The sequence below is a fragment of the Leishmania major genome, chromosome 25, assembly GCF_000002725.2.
Source record: "Leishmania major strain Friedlin complete genome, chromosome 25".
In the NCBI taxonomy this organism is placed as follows: Eukaryota; Euglenozoa; class Kinetoplastea; order Trypanosomatida; family Trypanosomatidae; genus Leishmania; species Leishmania major.
In genome coordinates this window covers 52639-75958 of record NC_007266.2, presented here as the reverse complement: position 1 = coordinate 75958, position 23320 = coordinate 52639, and the positions used below count along the sequence as shown (strand labels likewise).

General features: G+C 59.9%; 7 protein-coding genes across 7 annotated transcripts; all 7 read left to right on the top strand.

Moving 5' to 3' along the window:
* Positions 1-355: 355 nt before the first annotated feature.
* On the top strand, positions 356-916 carry LMJF_25_0240 (conserved hypothetical protein; the record flags this gene model as incomplete). Its single annotated transcript, XM_001683724.1, has 1 exon — positions 356-916. The coding sequence occupies one exon, from the start codon at positions 356-358 to the stop codon at positions 914-916; it is 561 nt and encodes a 186-aa protein (XP_001683776.1).
* Positions 917-1703: 787 nt separating this feature from the next.
* LMJF_25_0230 (conserved hypothetical protein) lies at positions 1704-2690 on the top strand (the record flags this gene model as incomplete). Its single annotated transcript, XM_001683723.1, has 1 exon — positions 1704-2690. The coding sequence occupies one exon, from the start codon at positions 1704-1706 to the stop codon at positions 2688-2690; it is 987 nt and encodes a 328-aa protein (XP_001683775.1).
* Positions 2691-4155: 1465 nt separating this feature from the next.
* On the top strand, positions 4156-6297 carry LMJF_25_0220 (conserved hypothetical protein; the record flags this gene model as incomplete). The annotated part of the gene is made up of 1 exon (XM_001683722.1): positions 4156-6297. One exon carries the CDS (start codon positions 4156-4158, stop codon positions 6295-6297), a length of 2142 nt encoding a protein of 713 aa, XP_001683774.1.
* A 2251-nt stretch (positions 6298-8548) lies between these two features.
* On the top strand, positions 8549-9460 carry LMJF_25_0210 (putative mitochondrial carrier protein; the record flags this gene model as incomplete). The annotated part of the gene is made up of 1 exon (XM_001683721.1): positions 8549-9460. One exon carries the CDS (start codon positions 8549-8551, stop codon positions 9458-9460), a length of 912 nt encoding a protein of 303 aa, XP_001683773.1.
* A 2282-nt stretch (positions 9461-11742) lies between these two features.
* On the top strand, positions 11743-15873 carry LMJF_25_0200 (conserved hypothetical protein; the record flags this gene model as incomplete). Its single annotated transcript, XM_001683720.1, has 1 exon — positions 11743-15873. One exon carries the CDS (start codon positions 11743-11745, stop codon positions 15871-15873), a length of 4131 nt encoding a protein of 1376 aa, XP_001683772.1.
* Positions 15874-17070: 1197 nt separating this feature from the next.
* LMJF_25_0190 (putative ubiquitin carboxyl-terminal hydrolase) lies at positions 17071-17772 on the top strand (the record flags this gene model as incomplete). The annotated part of the gene is made up of 1 exon (XM_001683719.1): positions 17071-17772. One exon carries the CDS (start codon positions 17071-17073, stop codon positions 17770-17772), a length of 702 nt encoding a protein of 233 aa, XP_001683771.1.
* Positions 17773-19577: 1805 nt separating this feature from the next.
* LMJF_25_0180 (conserved hypothetical protein) lies at positions 19578-22727 on the top strand (the record flags this gene model as incomplete). The annotated part of the gene is made up of 1 exon (XM_001683718.1): positions 19578-22727. One exon carries the CDS (start codon positions 19578-19580, stop codon positions 22725-22727), a length of 3150 nt encoding a protein of 1049 aa, XP_001683770.1.
* Positions 22728-23320: the final 593 nt, after the last annotated feature.

Below are 23320 nucleotides of genomic sequence, written 5' to 3'. Positions count from 1 at the left end.
CAGCTGGCCACGGCCACGTGGTCGACGCATCTTCCGTTTGCACCCACCGCCCTTTCCTGTGCACGCCACCTCTGTCTCTGCGGTTGCGCCCCCTCTTCAACTCGGCTGCTGCGCGCTCTCTCGTCTTGTCCCCCTCACACCCTCTTGTGCGCTTCACTCGCTTCTGCAGGAGCGCAAGTGGGCCTCGCGTCCTTCTGTTGATCCGCTCAGCGACTTCCTCCACGTGCGCGTCGACGGCAGTGACTCAGCGAGCAGGACGCACAGCGTGCAGGGTCTCCGCTCACGGTAAAAGGGAGGTATTCCACACAACGAAGGCGGCCCACCCACCCAGCCACCCATTCGCGCCTTTGCACCGATGAGCGGTGCCCCGGCCAAGCGACGTCGCCTCGACAGTGAGGATGACGAAGACGAGTACGTTGCAGTCCGTTTGAGCTCCCCACTTCTCCAGCACGCCACGAGCACGCGCTTCCCGACGGACGAGGTGCCCACCCTGGAAGACGGAGAGGGAGCGAGCGACGTAGCGGAGAGATTAGCGAGCAGCAGGGCACCGGCTCCAGCGACGTACGTCGAGGCTGACGACCCCGCTGACGTGGCGAGAAGCACAGCTGCTGTGCCGGCAGCAGAGCATCTGAACGCTGCCGATGCGCCCAAGCCACACTTGTTTTTTGAAGAGGACGGGGACGTTCCTGCCGAGTACGAGGGCCTGCTCTCCGCAGAGCTGCTGAATGTGCTCTTCGTGCCGCTTGACTACATCTGCAAGCAGAGAAGCTGCACGGATCAGCTGCTGTCTCAGTACGCGCCGACGGCGGCCGCGTCGCACTCGGCAGCAGAGCGGAAGTCGTACCACAACACGTACGGGATCGCACCTGGGTTTCGCTGGGACGGCGTCGTGCGCGGACGTGGCCCCGTGGATTGACACAGCGACGCCAGTTGTAGTGCAACTGTTCAGCGCCGGTCTCTCCTTGCTTTGGGAGGGGGGGAGGGCTCGTCTGTCTGTGTGTTGTAAAGTCGGTGGCGGCACAAGCTAACCTGTCTTTCCTCTTCCGCTGGAGAGGAGAAAGCGAAGGTGCAGCAGCGAGAACTGAACCACAGCAGTGCTTCATGTGGCGCACAAGGGCTGAGCAGCAGCAGCTCTTGCTCTGCCACGCAAGAAGTGCGAAGAAGAAAGCTAGAGGAAGCGGTGCGCGGCGGGGCTGAGTCGGGAGCGTGTGCCTCTCCGCTCTCACCTCGTACCGCTTCCTCTCTCTCCAAGCGCTCCACATGTATCTGCGCTCCGCGCTCCTTCTCTCCAGGATTGTATCGACTCCTGCCTCCGCGTCCGTGTTTATGCCTCCTGCTAGCACAACCCTCCCTTCCCCCTCCACACACACACACACACACACACACACTGCTGCTTGTCATCTTTCGATTGTTTCGTCGTTGTCTCTCACCTTGTGCTGAGCGCATCATTACTGGAGGTCACATCAGCCACCTGCTTGCATGGGTGTATTCAAGCACCACCTCGTGCCAACATCGAACATTGCACTGCTGGGTGAGCACCGTGTGTCCTAGAACACACACACAATCGCATTTTTTTTCCGATTTAGCCTTTGCACTGAGAAACGGCGAGCGTGGCGGGGGTGCACGTCGCCGAGTTACTTGACTGCGCCATCCTTCTCTTGTCCCCCCGCCATCATCTTGTCGTGAGGGCGCAACGAAACGGGATGCAGTCGGCTGTGGGGGGGAGTCACCCCTTCACACAGGAGGAGGAGTCGCGGCTGGGCCTCCTCCAGCAGCGCGCCGATGGCGGGGGAAGTCTGACGGAGGCCGAGAGCCTTGAGCTGTCTCAGCTAAAGCGGCGACACCACACCTTCATCGAGGAAGGAAAGCAGCTGCTGCGCGCAGGCACCCGAGCACAGGCGAACGGTGGCGGTACCACAACCTTGGAGGAAGGAGAATGGAGTACGTCGGCGACCCTCTCACGCGCGGGAAAGGCGGCCTACTTTTGGGGCTCGCTCATGGCCACCGCGCTGCCGGGCTACGTAGGAAGAGTCACTGGGGTGACGACGGACTTCTTGCACTGGAATTGGATCACGGACAACGTGGTGCTCGGTGCCATCCCCGTCGTGACGCAGGTCGGCAGTAGCGGTGATCACCTGTCGCAGCTTCGAGCTCAGCTGGACGAGCGAAACCAGACGTTGGGGCTCGTCATTGCGTGCCTCGAGGAGGAGGAACTTAACGGATTTGGCATGAACGTTATTCAGTTCGCCAAGGAGGCAGAGTGGCGCAAACTTGTCAACTCGCAGGTGGAATACATGCACGTCCCCATGACGGACACAACGGCCAACGCGTCCCTAGCGGCTGTTGGCGAGGCCGTGATGCGCATGGAGGCATGCATCAAACAGCGCAAGCAGACCGTCTACGTGCACTGCAAAGCTGGGAAAGGCCGCAGCTGGATGGTGACGATGTGCTACCTCACCACCTTCGGCGGCATGTCGTTTGCCGAGGCCGTGGAGTTCATTCGGCAGAAGCGTGTCCAGGTGAACCCGTCGCCATCGCAGAGGCGGTTTGCCGAGGAGTTTCCCTTCCGGTTTGCTCAGTTGAGGTCTCTTCTCGACATCAACAAGGCAGACGGCCACCATCACAATGGGGGGGCCCACCATCATCATCCACACGAGACGTGCCATCACGGCACCACTGCTGCACCGTAGTGACGGGAAGGTGAGAGTGAAGGTAGAGTAGGGGGAGGAGTTGCCGGGCTAAAGGATCGTTGCGGTGTTCTGGCTGCAACACATCGTGGTGCTTGTTCGTGTTTGTTCTCGAGACTGCGGGTGCTGCTTACATCTGCATTCAACGTCCTCCTGTGACGACCAGCGGTCGTCTCTTCTTCTGGGTCATCTCCGTCTGCCACCACCACCGCGCTCTGCTGCGCGTGCGTAGTGTTACATTTTTTTTTTCTTGTCTCATGTCTCTCTGGTTGTCGAGTATCCGTAGCTGCTTGAGGACTGAGGAGGGCGAGGCGGCGTAGAGAGGGGGAGGGGAAGGGAGGTGACGGTGTGGCCCTCTCTTTCTCTCGTTATCTTTGTGCTTTTTTGATACTTCGCATACCCGTACATCATCTGTGCTCGCATCGGGCACTCGTCAACGCTCTCTTTCTCCCTCTGCGCGCGCTCCTCCCTTATCCCTCGGTCCCCCTCATGTACAGCCTCTTCACACATCTCAGAAGACGAGCACACACTTACGCAGACGCAAGTCCATCGTTGCACCGACCACCTTTCTTGCTCCGCTCGCTTTCAACGAGAAGATACACGTGTGAAGGAGGACAAAAGTAGGGTGCAGAGGACGCAGCGGTGGCGACTGGGTGGTGCCCGTAGCGAGTCGATGAGAGGTGAAGACACGCACACGGGCAGACACACAGACACACACGCACACGCGTCATAAAGGGAAGGGGATGTTGTTCGCTGCTTTGCTTCTTCTTTTCTTTTTTCGCTGTTGCTTGCCTTTTGCTTTCACTGCCTCCTTGGCCTTTTTCCTTGCTCCCACGTTCGCATATTACGTGCTTTCCATCGACGTCCACCATCTCGCTTGCCTCCGTGACACAAGTGTCGTCCACCCCCGAAAAACAAGCAAATAAACACATAACGCCGGCACGGCGGCCCCTGCCCACGGCCCATGCACACAACAGCCAGTCTTCGCACTCTGTATCATTCACACAAGGGTGTGCACTCGCTTGTTCGCTCGTCTCGCTACACCAGTCAGCAGCTCCTCGGCAGAGGCGTCGCTCTTGTGGCAGGCGTGTTGTCGTCATCGTCCCTTCCCCCGTCGTCGCTGCGTTATCGGCTCTCCTCCTCCTCCTCCTCCTCCCCTCCTCCTCCTCTCGTCCACGCAAGTGGCGGAAAGCGTCTCGCTGTCCGCGTTCGTCTCTGCCCCGCTTCTCGGTGTCGCGCCTCCGACGTTGCGTGTTGCTGTCTCCTCCCGCCCTTCTCGCTTCATCTCGCCCCGCTTTCGCCTTGTCGCATCGCCGTCAAACTGCGGCCTCCCTGGGGCTGTGCGTACGTGCCGCCACGAAGAAACACCCGCGCATCGCCCGAGTCACCCGCACCGAGGAAGCGTGCGTTTGCGAGCCAATACAGGAGCGGTTTACTTCGTTGCTTCCTTTGCAGATCCTCACGCACCATGTCCCTCTCGGGGGCCTGCGACGCCATCGCGGGCATCTCAGACACGACTACACACGCACAGGTCACCGCTATCGCTAGGCAGTGCGAGGCGCACCTCGGCAACGTGAATGAGCTGCTCGATGCACTGGAGAACACGCTGTCCACCTCGGCCGGGGCACAGCGGCTGATGCTGTGGTTTCTCGTGGACCGGCTGGCGAAGCAGCACACACTCTTTGGTGACGCGCTGCGCCCGATGCTGATCCACTTGTGCACACACTACGCGCCTGCCCCCACCTCGGACGAGTGGCAGGACTTCGTGACCCTCTTGAAGAGCTCGCTGTCGATCACTTTTGGGCAAACAATGGTGTCCCTCATCCTGCTACAGCTCGGCGAAGACGCGAGGGCGAGCGGGCCGGCCAAGGACGGCAACAAACAGCATGCGCAGCATAAGCAGCGCGGCAGCACCGCTCTCACAGTGCATTCCAAGGCCCTCCGCACCACTGGGGCTTTTACGACCAAGGCTATCGCCGTCGAACGCACCGCTGAGCACAAACACTCGCTGCAGGTGAAGACGATGGACAGCCAAATGGCGATGAGCGTGTCGAGCAGCTACGCGCCATCGCGCCCCGTCGAGATTGTCGTGCCGGAAATGCGGCCCGACGCCAACGCGCCGCGGGGCTTCATGCAGGCACTACCAGAGGGCTACATGGAGAACTACCAGGAGGCGCGTCGCAAGCGTCTGCGTGAGATGATGGAGCGCAGCCGCGAGGAGCAGGACCGCAAGCAGGAGCGCGATATGCTGAAGCGCGTGCGCCAGGACACTGCCAGCGCCGCGGCCGGCACTCACTCGGGTACGAGCATATTCGGTAGCAGTGCGGAAGGGGCCGACGTGCCGTACCCGGATTTCTCGGATATTCAGATGCCGTTGGAGTTTCCTCGCGACGAACATGGCGTGAAACGCGGCAACTTTCCTCTCGGTGTGCGCTTCATTCGGGATGCTGTCGCGGCGTGCGGTGGCGCGGTAGAGCTGGATGTGCTTGTGGGTCGCATTGCAACGCTGGCGAACAGGGAGGCGGTCGCCGAGTTCGGCAACGTGCGCGAGTTCTTGCTGATCCACTCCCCCACTTTCCGTCTGGTTCACGAGGGCGGCCAGTGGATTGTGCGTCTGACGAACGACAAGAATGCCGATGAGGCGACGTGGAAGTCACTGCAGTGCCCGGCGTGCTCAAAAGTGGTGCGCGGCCGCAACTTCGCGCGTCACTACAACTGTCGCCAGTGCATCACGGCCCAGATCGCGCTGGGTCTGCAGGACGACGCGGAGGGGCGTGGTCCCATCGCAGAGCTGGCGCACGCGGCGAAGCGTGTGCTATCGCTGCGCGAGGCGTGCGACGACGGCGACCTCGATGCACTCGCCGACTGCCTCGCGCGCGCGGCGGCAGTGAAGCGCTTCCGCCTCGGCTCGACGCGGCAGTTTGCACCAATCATGAAGGCGATGAGGGTTGTGCGAGACTGCTGGCTGGCCAAGAAGGGTGTGGAGGAGGTCGCGGACGCGGTGGTGACGGCGGCGGATGTGTCGCTTGGCAACGTCTTTCGCATATTCGGCGAGAACATTCACCGGCTCCCTATTGCGTGGATCGAGATGGGCGACGTGATTGACATGTGCCACCGCTTCACAGAGAAGGTGGCACATCCCTTCAACCCTCCCCCGCGGCCGGCGGACCCGCGCATTAGCCTGCAGAACGAATACCCGGGGTTCTTGCTGTGCGAGAGTGAGGTGGACGACGAGGATTTACCCAGCGACAATGAAGACGAGTTCTCCGACGACGAGGCACCCGCGTTTACCTTTGCGCCACCGGTAGATGTAGCCGAGTCACTCTTCACAGCCGGCTTCGAGCGGGACACAAAGCGGCTGCAGCATCGCATGCGGACGGCACCGCCGATGGTGCTTCAGCGAGTGCTGCAAACTGACGGTACGCAAACGCAGACGGAGATGTACGCGGAGTTCACAAAGACGACTCGCACACACTCAGGACACCACCAAGGTCACGGTGGCGGGAACGGCAACAGCAGCCGCAATCGTCATGGCCACGGTGGCGGCCCTGGGCGGAGTGGTGGTGGCGGCTACCAAGGGCGCGACTTCCCTCGTCCACGTGTGAACTGAACGTGATGCGTGACACTGTTCGCCTCCCCCCCCTCGCGGGCCCTCACTCGCTCTTGTCCTGCTCCTTGGCGCGCTGGTTGTGTGTGTGTGTGTGTGTATGTGGGTGAGGGTCTGTCTTCGTATCCCTGCCGATGCAGGACATCATAAGTCATGCAGTTGGTCTGTGCGTGTGTACTATTGGCGAGGAGGCCTGCATGGTTATGCGTTGTGCATGCGCCTGCTCGTGTGCGCCTGTGCATGGAGTCCTACTATCACATTGGTGGACGGCCACCGTTTCGTAACGAAATAGACAACCCAGACACGAAAAACGCATTGCACCTGTAGATCACACCGGCCCATTCAGAGATGTGTGATACTCCTTTGATGGACACTGTGGGGAGCCGAGTCGAGTCGATGGGTCGAGGCAGAGGAGGATAAGACTACATCCACCCCTTCCAGCGGCGTATGTGTGTGCGTCTGTGGCGGAGTGAGGGCCGCTTGGCGCTCCTCCGCTGCCTGCAGCCCTCTGCTTTCTTCAGCCCGGACCTTCGCTGTGTTGCCCCCGCCACTTGCAGCCGGCGTACGTGCCTTCCTCTCCCTTTGCATTCACAATGGTCAGCAGGTGCGTACATGCGTCTGCGCATCCTCTGTCTGACGATTCTTCAGCGCGTCATGTCTCCCCCTCCTCCTACGTCTTTCCTGTTTTTCGTTCTCGGATCCACCTACACATAGCCGTGACCGCTGACGCCACCGTGGTGCGCCTGCGAAACACGCAACCAAAAAAAACCAACGCCAACGCAGCGTGCCTTGCTGAGTTTGTCTTTTTGTTGTTGTCCTGTCCCCTCGTCTGGTCTTTGGCGTGCACCTGTGCACACCCTCACGGTCGCTCGATTCGCACCGCTCACACTCACACACACACACACACGCACACACACCAGGAGCGCATACGGGCGCACTCGCTTAATCACAGATTGCCTTCCTTTTCTTTGTGCTCTGGTTCGGTCGTTTCGCCGTTCTTTTCTGTGCGTATGCATTCGTGTGCGCCGCCAGTGTGACCTGTCCATTGCAGCGCACGCACATCCCGTCCCCCTCCTTCTCACATCTTGCCTTCATGTGCGGCGGTTGCTTTACGGCGTATCAGTGGTAGGCAGAGAGCGTGAGTGGACATTCTCTCTTCTCTGTTTTGTGGTGTGCTGCCACAGCAAGCAAAACTGTCGTTCACACAGAGGCCCACGCTCCCGCGCACAGGTCCACGAAGAGTAGAGAAACAGACGAGCACAGCAGTGGTATCGCTTGTGCTTCTCCACTTCTCTCACCACGTTCACACTGCATTGGTACGTGCAACACACAACTGTCTGTTTCGTAGGCTGAAATACTTGCGTCTGAGCGACTGTGTCTGCGTCTCTCTCTCTCTCTCTGCTGTCAGCGCCTGTTGCCCCTACTCTCGTCGAGCGTTGCTTGCTTGTTTCCTTCTGTTCGGGTATTGTTCGTTCTAACTGTCCCCCACCCCCTCACCTCTCCCGCTGCTCGAGACACCACACACCACACATTTCCTAAGTTACTAATACTATTTTTGTTTTTTATTTGTTCTCTTCTTAAGCACACGGTACACGCACTGGTGTGCCGAGTAAGCGGTGCCGCACCCTCTCTGTGCCGGGCGCCACCTGGAGGCTCCCCTTTTTTCGTGTGACCTCGATATCGGTCTCTCGCTCTTTCTGTGTGTGTGCATGGGTGTACACGTCTCGTCGTACGTGTGTCGGCCATTCAGACGACGTACAGCGACCTGCAGTCAAGCCTGCACACTCTTTAGTGGGAGCACACACACACACACACACACACACACATTCATACGTACACACGACTCGCGTGCCGCAAATAAAAGGATCACGAACGCGCGAGGGGGCACACGGTCATCACCGTCTTCTCGCTGCCTTGCCTTCCTTTCTCTTGGTTCTCCTTTCTCTGTCCTACTCCCTCCCGTCTTAAGTATTATCAAGCCTTAGCTGGGGCCCTCCCTGCCCGTCCTTGCGCACCCTCTCCTCTTCGACCCCCCGCTCTGTCACTTCCCCTTTCCATCACTTGTGCGGGCCCGCTTGTGTTTACTATTGTTTGCCCCGTGTTGTTGTCTCTCTTCCTCCTCCTCCTCCCCTCTGCACGCCTTTGTGTCGGTATCGGCGTGCGTCTCGGCGGCAGCCGTGGCTGCGCGTGTTCCGGTGGCCCGTCGTTGTGTAGTTTGTCTTATTTTTTTGTTTCCGTCCTTTCCCTTTCTCGAATGAACACCGATGACGCCCGCGAAATGCTAGCCGGCTCGCTGGGTGGGGCGAGTGCGACGGTGGTAGAGTACCCGATGGACACCATCAAGGTGCGCTTGCAAGACGATGGAAAGCGCTACGGTGGCGTCCTGCAGTGTATCCGCGCCATCGCGAAGGAGGAGGGGGTGGTGAACGGCTTCTTCCGCGGTCTGCCTGCCCCGGTGATTGGCGCGGCGTGCGAGAATGCCATTTTGTTTGTCTCGTACCGCTCGGCTATCGAAGGGTTTCAGAAAGTCACCTATGGCTACTGTGGTCCGTCTAACCAGGAGCCATACCTGGCGGTGTCGGTGGCCGGTGCCACCGGCGGCATTGTCGTTTCGCAGGTGCTCACTCCGGCGGAGCTCATCAAGTGCAAAATGCAAATCCAGAACACCCTTCCCGTTGACGAACGCATTTACAAAAACTCTCTCGACTGCGCCGCTGCCACTTACAGGCGCCGCGGCATCCGCGGCCTTTTCCGTGGGCACATGGCAATGATGGTGCGCGAGGCCGTCGGCTGTGGTCTTTACTTTTTAGTCTTCCAGTCTGTTATCCGGCCCTTCTTGTCGGAGGGGCAGAGGTTTCACGAGGCGCCGGCGTGGGTGCACTTCCTTGGCGGTGGGTGCGCCGGTGTCGCCTTCTGGACCTCCACGTACCCGGTTGATGCCGTGAAAACGAAGCAGCAGACGATGAAAGCGGACTATCTGAAGCTGAATTTCCGTCAGGCGTGCACGCGGCTGTACAAGACGGAGGGCATGCGCGGTCTTTTCCGCGGCTACAGCGTCACGGCGGTGCGGGCCTTTCCTGGTAACGCCATTCTGATTGCCGTTTATGAGCGGGTGAACGCTCTCTGGGAGTATTCGACCAAGGCCACCCACAAGAAGATGGTGTAGTGCTGCTTGGTAACGTCCTTGTCTACAGTGGCGATTGCTGGCTGCGTCTCGCTCGTAGACGAGGGCGCCGAAATAAGAAGGAAGAGGTTGGCAGAAATATCCATGTATGTGTTTGCGGGAATGGGAGGGGAAGGGGGGGAGAATGGGGCTGGCAACACAACCGCTGTCTCTTTCACAGTAATTCCGCTACTGTCACCGTTTTCCGCTGTGTGTCGCGTACCTTGTTTGTCTACTTGTCCTCTCTCTCGCGATGAAACCTACAGCCACCACAACAAACTCGTCTTCTTCGGCGCCCTTCGCACGCTCTGCGGCGGTTAGCATTCCTTTTTGCTCGTTGCGCTCAGTGAGATGCTTCTCTTTTCCTGTTTCGCGCTCCCCGCACCCCTTGATGACGGCGAGCCGATGTGTGTGTGTGTGGGGGGGTGAGATGGTCACCACCACAGCGCGTGGCTTCACCCGGCCCAAGTATCCTCCGCGATCTCTGTGTGGGAGGAAGCCAAGCAAGCCGCCGCCCCCCTCCCATTTCTCCCTGCGAAATGCGCAACCACCCCTGGTGGTGACAGGGCCAAGCACACACGACGTGGGGCGTTGAGGGCGATGTATGGCTGCTGATGTCGGTGCGCCGGCCCGGGGCGACGCGTTGCGCCGGAGCGGCCTGCGACCGTGAACGCGTGTGCACCCTCCACATGGTGGGCAGAGTGTCCGCGTGACTCGAAGGCATCTCACCCCCGGCCCTCGCACGGCCTGCTGGTGTGTGGGTGTGGGTGTGGGTGTGGAGTTTGAGGCGTAGGCCGTGCTCTCAGATGGCTGAGCTGGCGCATTTGGTGTGGCGCGTGCGTGCCGCTGCACTGCACCAGGCGATGTGGAGGGCGGAGGGGAGGGGTCTGACCGGCCGCGGGGAGGGGGTGCAGTGTGGCGTTGTAGCTTGTGTGGCGCGGCCTCAGGGACGTGATGAAAAAAAAAACGGATTTGTAAGTGTGCGCGTGTGTTGGGGCAGCCGGATGTTCTTGTTTGGTCGATGTTGGGATGGTGGGTTGTGCGTGGGCGGTGAGCATTCGCGTGGATAGCCGCTGTTGAGAGTTATGGTTCTCTTGTAGCTCAAGGTGAAGGTTTCCTATCGGCTGTGTGCCAGCTCTGGTGGTAACGCACGCATCAGGCGCGTTGGTGCGATGCTTTCTGGGTCGCCCGCTTTCTTTTTTATTATTGTTGCTCTTTCTGTTTCGCTTCTTCTCTCGCGTTCCCGGCTCGCCCTCTCTCCTTCCTCGTGCGTGCGCGCGTACCTGAGCACTTCTTCCACAGAGGCTTCTCTTGCGGATAATGAAACAAAGTAAAGGCGCTGAAGGAAATAGTGACACGCAGCGACGCGCCTCTTCAGGCCGAAATGGGGCGGGGATCGTCGTGGTTAGGTCTCGTCTCTTGCTACCCCTCTCCCCGTCTCTCTCGTACAATCCGTGTCACGGCTTGCAGTCACGGTTGTGTGCACCACGGAGAGGCCGGACATCCCCTCTGTGTGTGTTCCTGCGGGAGAGGGGTGGAGGTGGTCTTCATGTCAGGGTGTATTGAGGCTTACTTGCCCAACTGAGTTGAGGAAGGAATCCAAGGCACCAGATGCGGAGTGCGAGGCTCTGTACATCTCTACTAGGCTGTATGCATGACGCACAGCATGTTGGCACCCTCCACAGTCGTTCTCTTCCCTTGCGCCTACTCTCCTCCTTCCTCCCCCCGCCCGACGGCCCGGCTCACACTCACACGCGCCCACGTTGCATGCCACCGCTCAGTTTTATATTCCTGTTAGTTGCGGAGTCGCGTGCAGGCAGGTGTGCACCATATCTCCACTTCTCAGACTGGACTAGATTAGGCTCCTCCCCTCCTTCCCGAAAGTCGCTCTCCTTTCATTTTCTTGTGCGGTTGTTGCCCGCCGCGCGTCTGCGTGTGGATCTCTGTGCGAGGAGCCGTAGACGGCACTTTGGACACCCCAACGACGATCGACATAGCACAGCGGTGCGAAGGGGCATTTGCGGAACCCTCCGCACCGGTGCTCTCTCTCTCTCTCTCTCTAGCCGCGTGCGCCGGAGAGTCGCGAGAGAACCCGACGAGAGTGCGGGACTGTCACCACGCACTGAGAGACGCGCACCCGTGAACACCACAGTGTATAGTATTTTGGCTCCTCTCTGATAGTGAGTCGCCTGCGTGTGTGCCTGTGCACGCCTGAAAACTTGTGTCTCTGATCGCTTCGTTGCTGCCACTTCTTCATCTGCGGCGTTTTCGTTGCTTATCACGCAATGGGCCTCACACAGCAGTTCGTCATCTCCAGCGCAGACGTTGGTCGCGGACATGTTGTGCAGGCGCTGCACCCGTCTGCGCCGCTGATTGCGGTGACTGGCTCGAAGGGTCGGGTACTCATCCTGAACAAGCTGGGCAAGGTGGAGCATCAGTTCCCCATGCCGGGTGTCGTGGACATGGCGTGGGAGTGCGGCAGTGACACACTCGCCATCATCACCAAGAACTCCTCTGATGTGCACCTGTTCACGCATCACACACGCCACACTGACACCATAGACACAAAGATGAGCGACCTGCGCTTCATCTGCTGGTCCCATTCCCAGCCGCAGTTCGCTATCGGGGCGAAGAGCGGTCAGTTTGTAGTGTACAACCGGAGGACGTTGCGGCTTGTGCCCGTGGTGGGCACGCACACGCAACAGCTTCTCTCCGGCGTGTGGACTCCCGCGCCGGACAGCCGTCTGTTGATTATCTCAGCAGACCGCAGTTTTTCCATCTCTGACGCAGAGGGCAAGATGCTGAAAACGATTCCGCTGCCTTCTGCACCGCAGTCTGTGTGTGTTTCGGGGGCGGCCAGCTCGCCGAAGCGCTTGAGCCTGGCCGCCGTGAACCTCGGCAACGCGGTACTGGTTGTCGACCTTCGGTCGTTCTCAACGTCAGCCGGCCAATTCAACACCGGGCTGGGCCTCATCACATCCCTGACTGCCGGCATCAACGGCGAGTTCGTGGCAGGGTTCAAGAGCGGTGCGGTGGGTCTGCTGGACCTGGCCGGCAGTGAGGTGCGACTGCGTAGCTCCGTCAGCGTGGCGAAGAGCGCCGTGCACATGGTGAACTTCGGCGAAGGCAGCGGTCTCGTCGCGGCTGTCGCTGAGAACCGTGTGTGCCTGCTGCGCATCAACGATGACGGTATTGCTGCCACCGGCGACGAGGCAGCGTTCGAGTCGGACAAGGGCGTACCAGACTTGCTCGCGTGGTCGAGAGATGGTCAGCAGCTTCTCCTCGGCACGGACCAGGGCAATGTTACCGTGTTTACGCTGAAAGTGTTGAATGTCAGCGCCTCCTTTGGCACCCTCGTCTTCTCCTTCATCTCCACCCGCATCATTGGGGTGAAGAACTTGCAGGACAACCGCATGGTCTGCACGGTACCGGTGAACAGTGACCCGACCTTCGTATCCGCTGGCATGGCGATGCTCGGCGTGGGCGCGAACAACCAGGTATCCTACTACGAGTACTTCATCCCCAATAGCCTCCCGTACCCCATGGCGGACCCGGCCAAGAACGTGGCAGAGGCGTCGCAGCAGGCGCACTCGGGGTTCCTGCGGACGGTGGAGTACCCGTCAGCGGTCACCGATCTGAAAGTAAACTCGCAGCTGGCGGCGGTCGTGTACGATGGACGAGTGCAGCTGAGTCCGATCCGCGACACCCCACAGGCTGCTGCGCCGGTGTACTTCCCACAGAGCGGCGACACGCGCCTCGTGTCCATCGGCCTCTCCGAGGCCTTTTTCCTCTACGCCACGACGAACCGCGTGAGCGTCTACGCGCTGCACAACCTCCAGCAGGTGGCAACGTTTACATGCAGCACGGGCCTCAAGCGCGCCTTTCCGAATCCCGCCTGCACGCGCGTCGCCTATGTGGACGAGAGCAACAGCCTCTTCAACCTCAATCTCGTGACGGAGGTCGCCAACAAGGCGGAGGGCTTTGAGCCGGACCAGAAGACGGTGCTATGGGACCAGGCGGAAGCAACAGTCTTCATCACGCACGACAGCCAGAAATGCGTGACCTTTGTGAATACGCCGCACAGCCGCCATGGCGCGACTTGTGAGTCGGTGCTGGTGAAGGACAGCACCAACGCCAACCTGTACACGCCGCTGCCACCGAACTACACCCCCATCACACTCTTTCGTGGCACGGTTGTGTGCCAGACGCCGAACGGGACGCTGGACACGGTGCCGCTGCAGACGCACACCAACATCTTTTTGCGAACCCCCAACGCCGAGGCATTCTACAATAACTTCTCGCTGAATCGGCTGCGGTGGTCGTCGAACAACATTTCCACGCCGCAAGAAGCAGAGGACTTGGCTGTGAAAGCGCTGCACATGCTGGATGTGGAGCTTGCCATCCGTGTCTATCGGCAGCTATCGCAGCCCAGCCTGGTGCTGTGTCTGGAGAAGATCCGTCACATCCACGAGAAGAACCTGCTGCTCGGTCACGTGTCGATGATCATGGGGTACATGAAGGACGCGCAGAACTTCTTTCTTCGCTCCTCGCAGCCGCTCTGCGCATTGGAGATGCGGCGTGACATGATGCAGTGGGAGCGCGCCCTCACACTGGCAGCGCAGCTGGCACCGGAGGAAGTGCCTGTCATCTCGCGCGAGTACGCACAGCAGCTCGAATACCGCGGCGTGTACGCGAAGGCGCTAGAGATGTTTCAGCAAGGTCACCGCCAGCTGCCGACGGGACAAGCGAGCACGGAGCTGGCGGTGACAATGCAAGAGGTGGAGCGGCATAATGAGCAGTGCCGGCAGGGTGCGGCCCGCTGCCAGATTCGCACCGGCAACATTGCCGATGCCATGAAGATGGCGAAGGAGTCGACGGAGATGTCATTTGTGAAGGAGTGCGCCAAGCTTTGCGAGGACAACCAGAAGCACGAGGAGGCGGCGCAGCTGTACGAGAAGGCCGGCGATCTTGAGTGGGCGGCAACGATCTACATTGAGCGCTGCAAGAACCTGAAGGCGGCAGGGCGTCTGATGCCCCTCATCAAGTCGCGCAACATCATCGGCATCTACGCCCAGGGCAAGGAGGCGGAGGGGGCCTTCGCAGAGGCTGAAAAGGCCTACCTGCAGGCCGAGGATTGGGACAACGCGGTGCGGCTGAGGCTAGAGAAGCTGAACGACCTCCATGGCGCCTACATCATTGTACGAAAGACTCGCTCCGCCAACGCGGCCGCTCTCGTTGCCAAGAAGTGCAAGTCGCAGAACGAGTACGGCATGGCGGTCGAGTTTCTCGTCCTGGCCAAGTCGTTGGACGAGGCGTTCGAACTGGCAAAGGCGCATGACTGCATGTTCCACTTCGAGAGTGCTTTGCTGAGCCAGGTGCAGCTGAAGGACGGCGTCGCCCCGCTGGCGAACCAGGCAGACTTCAACATGATCGCGGAGTACTACGACAATGAGGGCAAGGCCGGACAGGCTGGCATGTACTACCACACTAGTGGTAACTACGCCAAGGCGCTCAAGAAGTATCTCGAGTCGGGGCAGCCCGAGGACATTGAGAAGGCGGTGGAGGTAGTAGGCAAGGCGCACAGCGACAGCCTGACGAACAAGTTCATCGACTATCTCATGGGCGAGACGGACGGCGAGCCAAAGGATCCATCGTACATCTTCAAGTTGTACTTAGCCATGGGCAGCTACGAGAAGGCGGCGAAGACGTCCGTCATCATTGCGGCGAAGGAGCAGGAGATGGGCAACTATAAAAGCGCGCACAAGACCCTCGTGGAGGCCTACAGTATTCTTCAGCAGAAGAACATGCGTGTGCCGAACGACCTACGCCGCGCGCTGATGCTGCTGCACTCCTACATAATCGTCAAGGACTTGCTCAAGATCATGAAGAATGAAGACACAGCATGTCGCATGCTGCTGCGCGTGTCACGCAACATACAGAAGTTCCCGAAGCACATCGCCACCATCGTCACCACTACCGTGCTGCAGTGCATCAAGTCAAACTTCAAGAAGTCCGCCTTCGAGTATGCCTGCTTCCTCATTCAGAACGAGAAGTACCGGACGGAGATGACGGAGAAGTCGCGCAAGAAAGTTGAGGGCATCGTGCGCCGCCATAGCAAGGACGACGCTGTCGACCCAGTCGAACCGATGCTGCCCTGCCCCTACTGTGACGCGCCTGTTGCCGAGACGGAACTGGACTGTGGTGCCTGCAAGAACACGATCCCTTTCTGCATTGTGACGGGCAAGCACATTGTAAAGAACGACTACACCGCGACCCCTTGCTGCGGATTCCCTGCCACCTTCTCGGCCTTGATGACGCGCCTGAGCGAGACGCTCACGTGCCCAATTTGTGGGGCGACGATTGACATTAGCAAGGTGAACCGCGAGACAGAGCCGGAGTTGAAGGCGCTTCTCTAGAGGGGAGAATGGAATATCTGCTGAGCTGATGGTGGCTTGAGGCACGGGTTGTGCGGCGGGAGGCAATGTCGCCCACTTCATGAACAACAGATGTACATACAGTCGGACAGTCAGAGTGAGAAGGACGGAACGGGTGGCGCGAAGGAGGAGCACTTCCAGAGCGAACGAAGTGGTGTATCAGTGTGCGCGATGCACGTCTTCTTTTCAGTGTGTGTGCGCGTCCCAGAGCGACGCGCGCACACACACACACGCGCGCTCACACACGAGCACACACGTGTATTCGGTGACGCTGCACCGTGTTCTGTTTTTTTTTTTTTTTGCTGTTGTTGTCCTCCGTTTGTTTTCTCACGTTTTGCCGCGTTGCGCTCGCGAGCAGAAGCGTCCTCTCCTTCATGGTTGCATTCCTGACACAGACGCGTATACGCTCTCTCTCTCTCTTTCACACACACACACACACACACTGGATGTGCATCTACCGTGGACGGTTTTCGGAAAAAAAAACCGAGGGCAGGGGTCTCGTCTCGTCGATGCGCATGCGTGAGGGTGGCTGAGGTGTCGCATTCCATCGGCACTTTCCCCTTATCCCCTTCGTCTTCTCTCCTTTCTCTCTCCCCTCTCTCGGTGATATCGTTGTGATACCGCGCAACAACGATGTTGCGCACGACGATGAACGGCATGCCGTCGCGGACATCCACGCAAGTACGAACTCTGCCCACGCGATGAGTGCCGATCAGCTCAGCTGGCGCTCTGGGCCAATCGAATCATGATACGCACGTTGAGGCGTGTGATGCCGCCTCTGGCGCTTTTCGTCTCGGAAGCCCTTCTGCGTGTGTGGCATAGGGCGAAGGTGCACCTGCGGGCACGCCCTCCTTCGCAGACGCCACCGGAGGTGTTTTCTCCCTCTGCGGCCCTTTCGGCACCCCCTTCCCCCCCCCCCTTCCCCCCCTCTCTCTCTCTCGCCAACCTCCCCCTTTACATGCCGCCGCGCTTTTCTCGTCCACCACCCACGAAAGCCTCTCAGCGTTTTCGCCTTTCACGAGGTGGCCTCCCGCTCACAACTTCCACCGTGACAGCGCCATCTCGCCGTGGGTCCCACCAGCCCCTTGTCCTCCGCTTCCCCTTCGGCTCTTCGCCTCTCGGTTTTCTGCCGGTTGCCTTTTTGTGTTGCCTCTACTCGGCTCCCGCCGTGGCCGCACCATGTGGTTCCCGCTGGAGAGCAATCCGCAGGTGATGAACCGCTACATCAGCACCTTGGGTCTCACAGAAGCGAAGGTGGAGTTTGTGGACGTGTACGGGGTGTCAGGCGATCTACTTGAAATGGTGCCTTCGCCGGTGCACGCCCTGCTCCTCGTGTACCCCATATGTGAGGCCACAGAGAGACGCCTAGCGGAGCAGCAGGCTGCACAGACAGAGGAAGTTGCGGCGCTTCGCCAAGCACACCCTTTTTTCTTCACACACCAGCTCGTTCCGAACGCGTGCGGAACCATCGCCATTGCGCATGCTCTCATGAACAACCGCGATAAGCTCGGTGAGATCGCCGCCGGCAGCATCCTCGACGGCCCGTGGGTGAACGCGGCAAAAACGTCGGAAGATCCCAAGATCATAGGGAAACTGATTGCGGAAGACACGAGTCTCGCCAGCGCTCACGCCGCTGCTGCACAGGAGGGCGCGACCGCCAACCAGCACATCGACGCGGACATCAACCTTCACTTTGTCTGCTTCATCCCCGTAGGCGGACGCTGCGTTGAACTGGATGGGCGAAAAGAAAACCCGACCTTGCACGGTAGCTGCACCGACAACAAATCTTTCCTCACCGCTGCAGCCGCCGCCATACAGGAACGCATAGAGCTCAACCCCAGCTCCTACGAGTTTGGCATCACCGCACTCGTGAACAAGTGATAGGCCAGCCGCGCATTACCACCGTATTGACCCTCTGTATTCTTTTCCTGTTTCGCGCTCCCCGCACCCCTTGATGACGGCGAGCCGATGTGTGTGTGTGTGGGGGGGTGAGGTGGTCACCACCACAGCGCGTGGCTTCACCCGGCCCAAGTATCCTCCGCGATCTCTGTGTGGGAGGAAGCCAAGCAAGCCGCCGCCCCCCTCCCATTTCTCCCTGCGAAATGCGCAACCACCCCTGGTGGTGACAGGGCCAAGCACACACGACGTGGGGCGTTGAGGGCGATGTATGGCTGCTGATGTCGGTGCGCCGGCCCGCGGCGACGCGTTGCGCCGGAGCGGCCTGCGACCGTGAACGCGTGTGCACCCTCCACATGGTGGGCAGAGTGTCCGCGTGACTCGAAGGCATCTCACCCCCGGCCCTCGCACGGCCTGCTGGTGTGTGGGTGTGGGTGTGGGTGTGGAGTTTGAGGCGTAGGCCGTGCTCTCAGATGGCTGAGCTGGCGCATTTGGTGTGGCGCGTGCGTGCCGCTGCACTGCACCAGGCGATGTGGAGGGCGGAGGGGATGGGTCTGACCGGCCGCGGGGAGGGAGTGCAGTGTGGCGTTGTAGCTTGTGTGGCGCGGCCTCATGTACTCGCTTGAAAAGAAGGGAAGCGTGTTCGTTCTGTGCGCCCGCGTCTCTCTCAAGGAAATTCGTCACACGTGTCTTGGCGGGAGGGGGGACGGTGCAGGCTCAAAGGCAGTTTTCCATACCTGTATGCTTGCGTGGTCTCCTTTTGTTCCGCGTGAGTGTCGATGCGGGCCATGGCGTTGACCGCGTCAGAAAGCTTCGCGAACTGGTTCTGCTTTTTTTGCTACTCAGCACCCTTGTAACGGGGACCGCTCAGGTGTGTATGCCTCCTGCCCCGGATGTGAATTTCTCTACAGAGCTCTCAGTGTGTGTGTCTTGTAATGACCCTGTCGTTTTGGTGCTGGATGCCTTTTCGGCTGTGCCTGTCTGACGCTCTCATGCTGGTGGTCTCTGTTGTGGAAATTGGCATGTGCTGCGGTGTTCAGGGCTGTCCTCCGTGTTGCCGCGCTTTGTAGCAGGGGAAAGAGACGGCGAAAGCCGCGGCCCTCCCCGGTGCGGCCGGCTTAGCCACCAGCAGCGCATGTGCGCAGAGGTGGCAACTTTCCCAATCGACTGGTTTTGGTGCACGTCGGCGAGCGATGGACCATTGGCTTGTTGAACTCGTAGCACTGCGCGTACATGTGTAGGTCTTTCTCTCTTTCTCTCTGTGTGCGACTTATTCAAGGCACCCCGTCATGTCCTCCGTCCTCGCTTCTCATGTCTTTCTCCCTCTCTCACGTCTCGCTGTCTTTCGAGGCTTACACGGGTGCCGTTGCTGCCTTTGTGTCTCTTTCTGTACACTGTGCAGAGGCGAGCCGAGAAGTTCGTAAAAAAAAAACTTCACTTTGCTGCCCCCTCCACCCCCAGGGTCGCGCACTCTCTCTCACTCTCTCCATGAGACGGCGTCCATGCGAACGCACCCAGGTGTACCACCATCATCACCATCATTGCCTCCTTCCTGTTTTCTGCTGTTTCGCTATCTCACGCGCCGTGAACGGTAGGCGCAGGAGCAGCGCCCCCCCCCCCTCAGGAGAAGCGAAACGAGAGAGACGATCTTATCCAACGAAACGGCTTCATCTCGTCGGATTGCACCCGCTGGGCGGGTGATCACCCGTAGGCGAGAGGGCCTTCTTGTCGCTGATAGACGTACCAGGTGAGGAAAAAAGGAGAAGCCAAGCGTTGCTGCGGGCTCTTCCATGGCGCTCTCACATGCAATGATAACGGGCCCGCGCCTCTACCGCCCGAGTTGTGCGGCGCTAAGGCAATCTGTTTGCACGGTGCCACAGAGCCGCCGCTGCAGTACCCTCGGACAGATCCAGTCTGTATTTAAAGCACTGCGTCAGGCAAAGGGTGTCCGAGGCGGGGCTGTGCGGCTTTGTATCACTGAGGACATGCGAGTGGTAGTGGAGCATCAGCCCTCGTCGGAAGGTGGTGCGCAGGAAGTTGTGCACGAGGTGGCAGCGTGGCAAGGCACTTTTTCCACTACCGTGCAGGAGGCTGTTGGCCACCTCAGTCATTCCGACGAGCTGCGCACCAGCACGTCTCCTCTGCAGTCCTCTCCGACGCCGCCCGTCTCGCGAGATGGCTTCACCATCGTCGATCTTACAAGAGTGAATACTGACGAAACCCGCCGTGTCATGAAGTTTCTGGAGCAGAGATACCCGCAGTTGCGGCTACTGGTGCGCCACACCAGCGGGCAGGACCTGCAGGGAACGCAACTGCACACCGCCAGCGTTGAGCTCGTACCACGCAGCACGGGAGTGCAGGCGGCGCCCCTCGCTGCCGAGCAACAGCGCCTGACTGAATTGTTCAAGGGCGAGGCTGCCGGCGAAGGCTACCATGGATGCGTGCGCCGCGCTCTCCGAGACGCCTTCTCTGCTGCTGATCTTCCGTACCCATCAAGCTCCGTGGTAAGCACAGCTGCGCTGTCGGTGCTCTCTCTCTACACGAAGGCCTGGTCGTCTGATGGCTTTTCGCTGTGCTTGGTGCCGCACGTCACCCCCGGCCATGTGGAGTGCAGCCTGCGCCATGGTGCTACAGGGAAATCACTGGCGTCAACCGCAGTAGCCCTCACCAGCGACGGGCTGCGCGCGTTGCTGAAGTTCTGTGACGACACCACGTCGGAGTACTATCCTCACTGTCACGCCTCTATCCAGCAGCGCCTCCGCAGTGCACCGCTCCACCTTGTGTTGCCACGGAGCCATTTGCGTGTGAAGCACCTCCTGCGCAAGCTTCTCTTGTACTACTACGGCATCGGCGAAGAGAAGGTTGTCTTTCAGGCAGAGACGGTGAGTGGCTCGATGCACAAGGTCCAGGTGCAGGTGTGTCTTGACTTACCGACCGTCGCCGCCCTGTCTGGTGACACCCCCGGCTTCTTTGTCCTTGGCAAGGCAACGGGCCGGTCCAAAAGCTTCACGGCCGAGCTTGTCACGGTGCAGGCGCTGCAGACGGTGTTTCCTGACGTGTTTGAGCGCGAGATCGCCTACCATCCAGAGGTGCGCGCCATCCTGGAGAGCAGCAAAGCCACCGCCTCTGACGACGCCGCTCCGCACCCTGGACAGGGACTAGAGCACCAACTGCGTTGGGCACTGCAACGGCACAAGGCGACCTTCGTACTGGAGACGCTAATGCTGAAAGCCAACTCGCTTCATCCAGAGTGGGGCGTCGCGACGGGGGCCACACCCGTGTGGCTGTCTCAGCTGTACATTGTCAGAGGCCACGCCGACGCGAAGGCGGCTGATCGGTCGGACGCCGGCGTTGCGGTCACCCGTGAGCTATGTTGTTTCGCGTTCGACGGCCGGAAGGCGCGCAGCGAGCAGAAGGCGATGGCGGCTGCGCTGGCGCAGCGATTCCCTAATCTTTGTCATGGAAGTGTGGAGCAGGCGCGGGATAAAATGCTCATCGACGCCGACGGCGCTCCAGCACCGTGTGCGGGGGTGAAGGCGTTGCAGGACGCCAACGTCAAGATATTGACGGCGGCACTCTCGTCCGATCCATTTATCAGGTTCCTGGACCCGCACAAGTCAACCCAGCCGCAGCCACTTCCTCCAGTGCAGACGGCCGACTCCGCCTTGGAGCGCTACTGGTGTGCGACCAAAGCGTATACTTCGTTTCTCGGGAGCATTCGTGTGGTGCGTGAAGCGGACCGCGCCGTGTACGTTGCGCGGTGCATGAGGGTGAGCGCTGTGCATGATTCGCCAGAGCGAGTGATTGCCGAGGCCGCCGGGTCCACCGAGATCGGTGCGCTGTTTGCTCTGGTGAGAGACATGCAGAAGCTCCCGGAGGTCGTCTGCCGAGATCTTTCTAGCACGGCCGCTAGCGAACCCTGCTTGATGGCCGAGCTGCCATCGACGCTACCGGATGCGTCACCGTTGCAGAGCTGTGCGGAAGCCATCGCGCGCCTCTACGGACTGCAGTGCTCCGTGTGTGTTCGCCAGGACGGCGCCACGTGTGCGGCGGAGTTGTGGGGTGCGACGCCGCCGAACAGCGCCGTGTCGCTGCCGCATTCGCGGTTCTCGACGAATCCCTTTTCAGCTGATCGATCCTTTCATCTTGGTCGAGGGTACGCCAACACGCCACGTCTGGCTGTGGTGCGCGCTGCGCAGCAGGTGTTCGAGATGCACATACGAGTCCATCATCGTGCTTTCGGCGATGAGGTGGTGATGAGGGGGCAGGTGAGGCTTCAGCCGGATGCACAAGGGTCCCTCACTCGTCTGCGCGACGCGGTGGTGACAGAAATCATGTCCGCTAGCGACCGCACGGTCAGTGACAACTGGCTCCTCTTCAATTTCGAACACGATCAGCTAAGCGACTTGTCGTTTCACGTAACATCACAGGAGCGCTCTGTCATGCTTGAACATGTTGTCGGCAAGAACCTGCTGAGCTGCGCACGTGAACTGGCCACCCGCATCAGTCACGAAACGAACGACACCTTCCTCTTGCCAGCGCACTTGTCTGACGTAGTGGCGCAGACGGCGGAGCAGCTGCTGGGAAAGTTGTGTCTTCAAGCCTACGGACTTCGCCTGCGGGTGGACACGTGCCAGAGAGGCCAGATGTGGCACTGCCGGATGAGTGTGCCTATGTCAGACGAGGTGGCGCACTGCATCGCGCAGGCTTCCGGTCTTCGCAAGCGGGATACCGTGGAAGCTGCCGCCGTGGCTGCACTGCGGGAGTACTTTGTCGAGGAGTTGCCCCACCTTCACAGCTTTGCCACGCTTCCCGCGGTTACTGCTCTGCAAAGGCCCGACGGCATCTCTGGCGAGGCGGCGGCGAAGTCGAGCTGCGAGGCGTACGCATTCCGTGTGCAGGAAGGAGCTTGTGCACCCGAGCCAGAGTGTCACTCCTAAAGGCGCGAGGGTGCGGACGGGGCAATGACGTCCTTCATTGGCTCTGTCGACCCCCGCGTCGAGGTCCCTGCGGATCCGAGGCCGGGAAAGAGCGCGTACCGTGATACAGTCAGATGAGCACCTTTAGCTTTTATGTGGGTTGGCGGTCTCAGAGGTTGTTGCGGGCAGCGTTGCTGTTCGAGTGGCGGCGGCGAGTGCGTTCTTCACAGTTTTGGTTTTCTGTGTGTTTTCGCCCTCCTTTTTTTGTGTCCGTGTGTCTCGCTCGCGGACCCTTTCTGTCTGTCAGCGCGCTTGACGTGTGTGTGAACACCGAGGCAACTTCTCTCTGTGCACGTGCGAGTGCTGCCCACATCTGATGTGCGGTGCTTGTGTTTGCTTCGCTTTGGGTACGTATATGGGCGAAACGCAGCGGACACGGCTGGCTGGAGTGGCCTGTGCGCTCACCGGGACTAACTCTGAGCTGGCTAAGGTAAACCGGGTGCGCCGGGCTACACGTGTGTGCGTGCGCGCGCCTCCTCGAGTGGCGAGACGCAATCCTCTTACGCCTCCCTTTGCACTTCCGTGTGCGCATGCGGATACGCCATTTCTGTTAA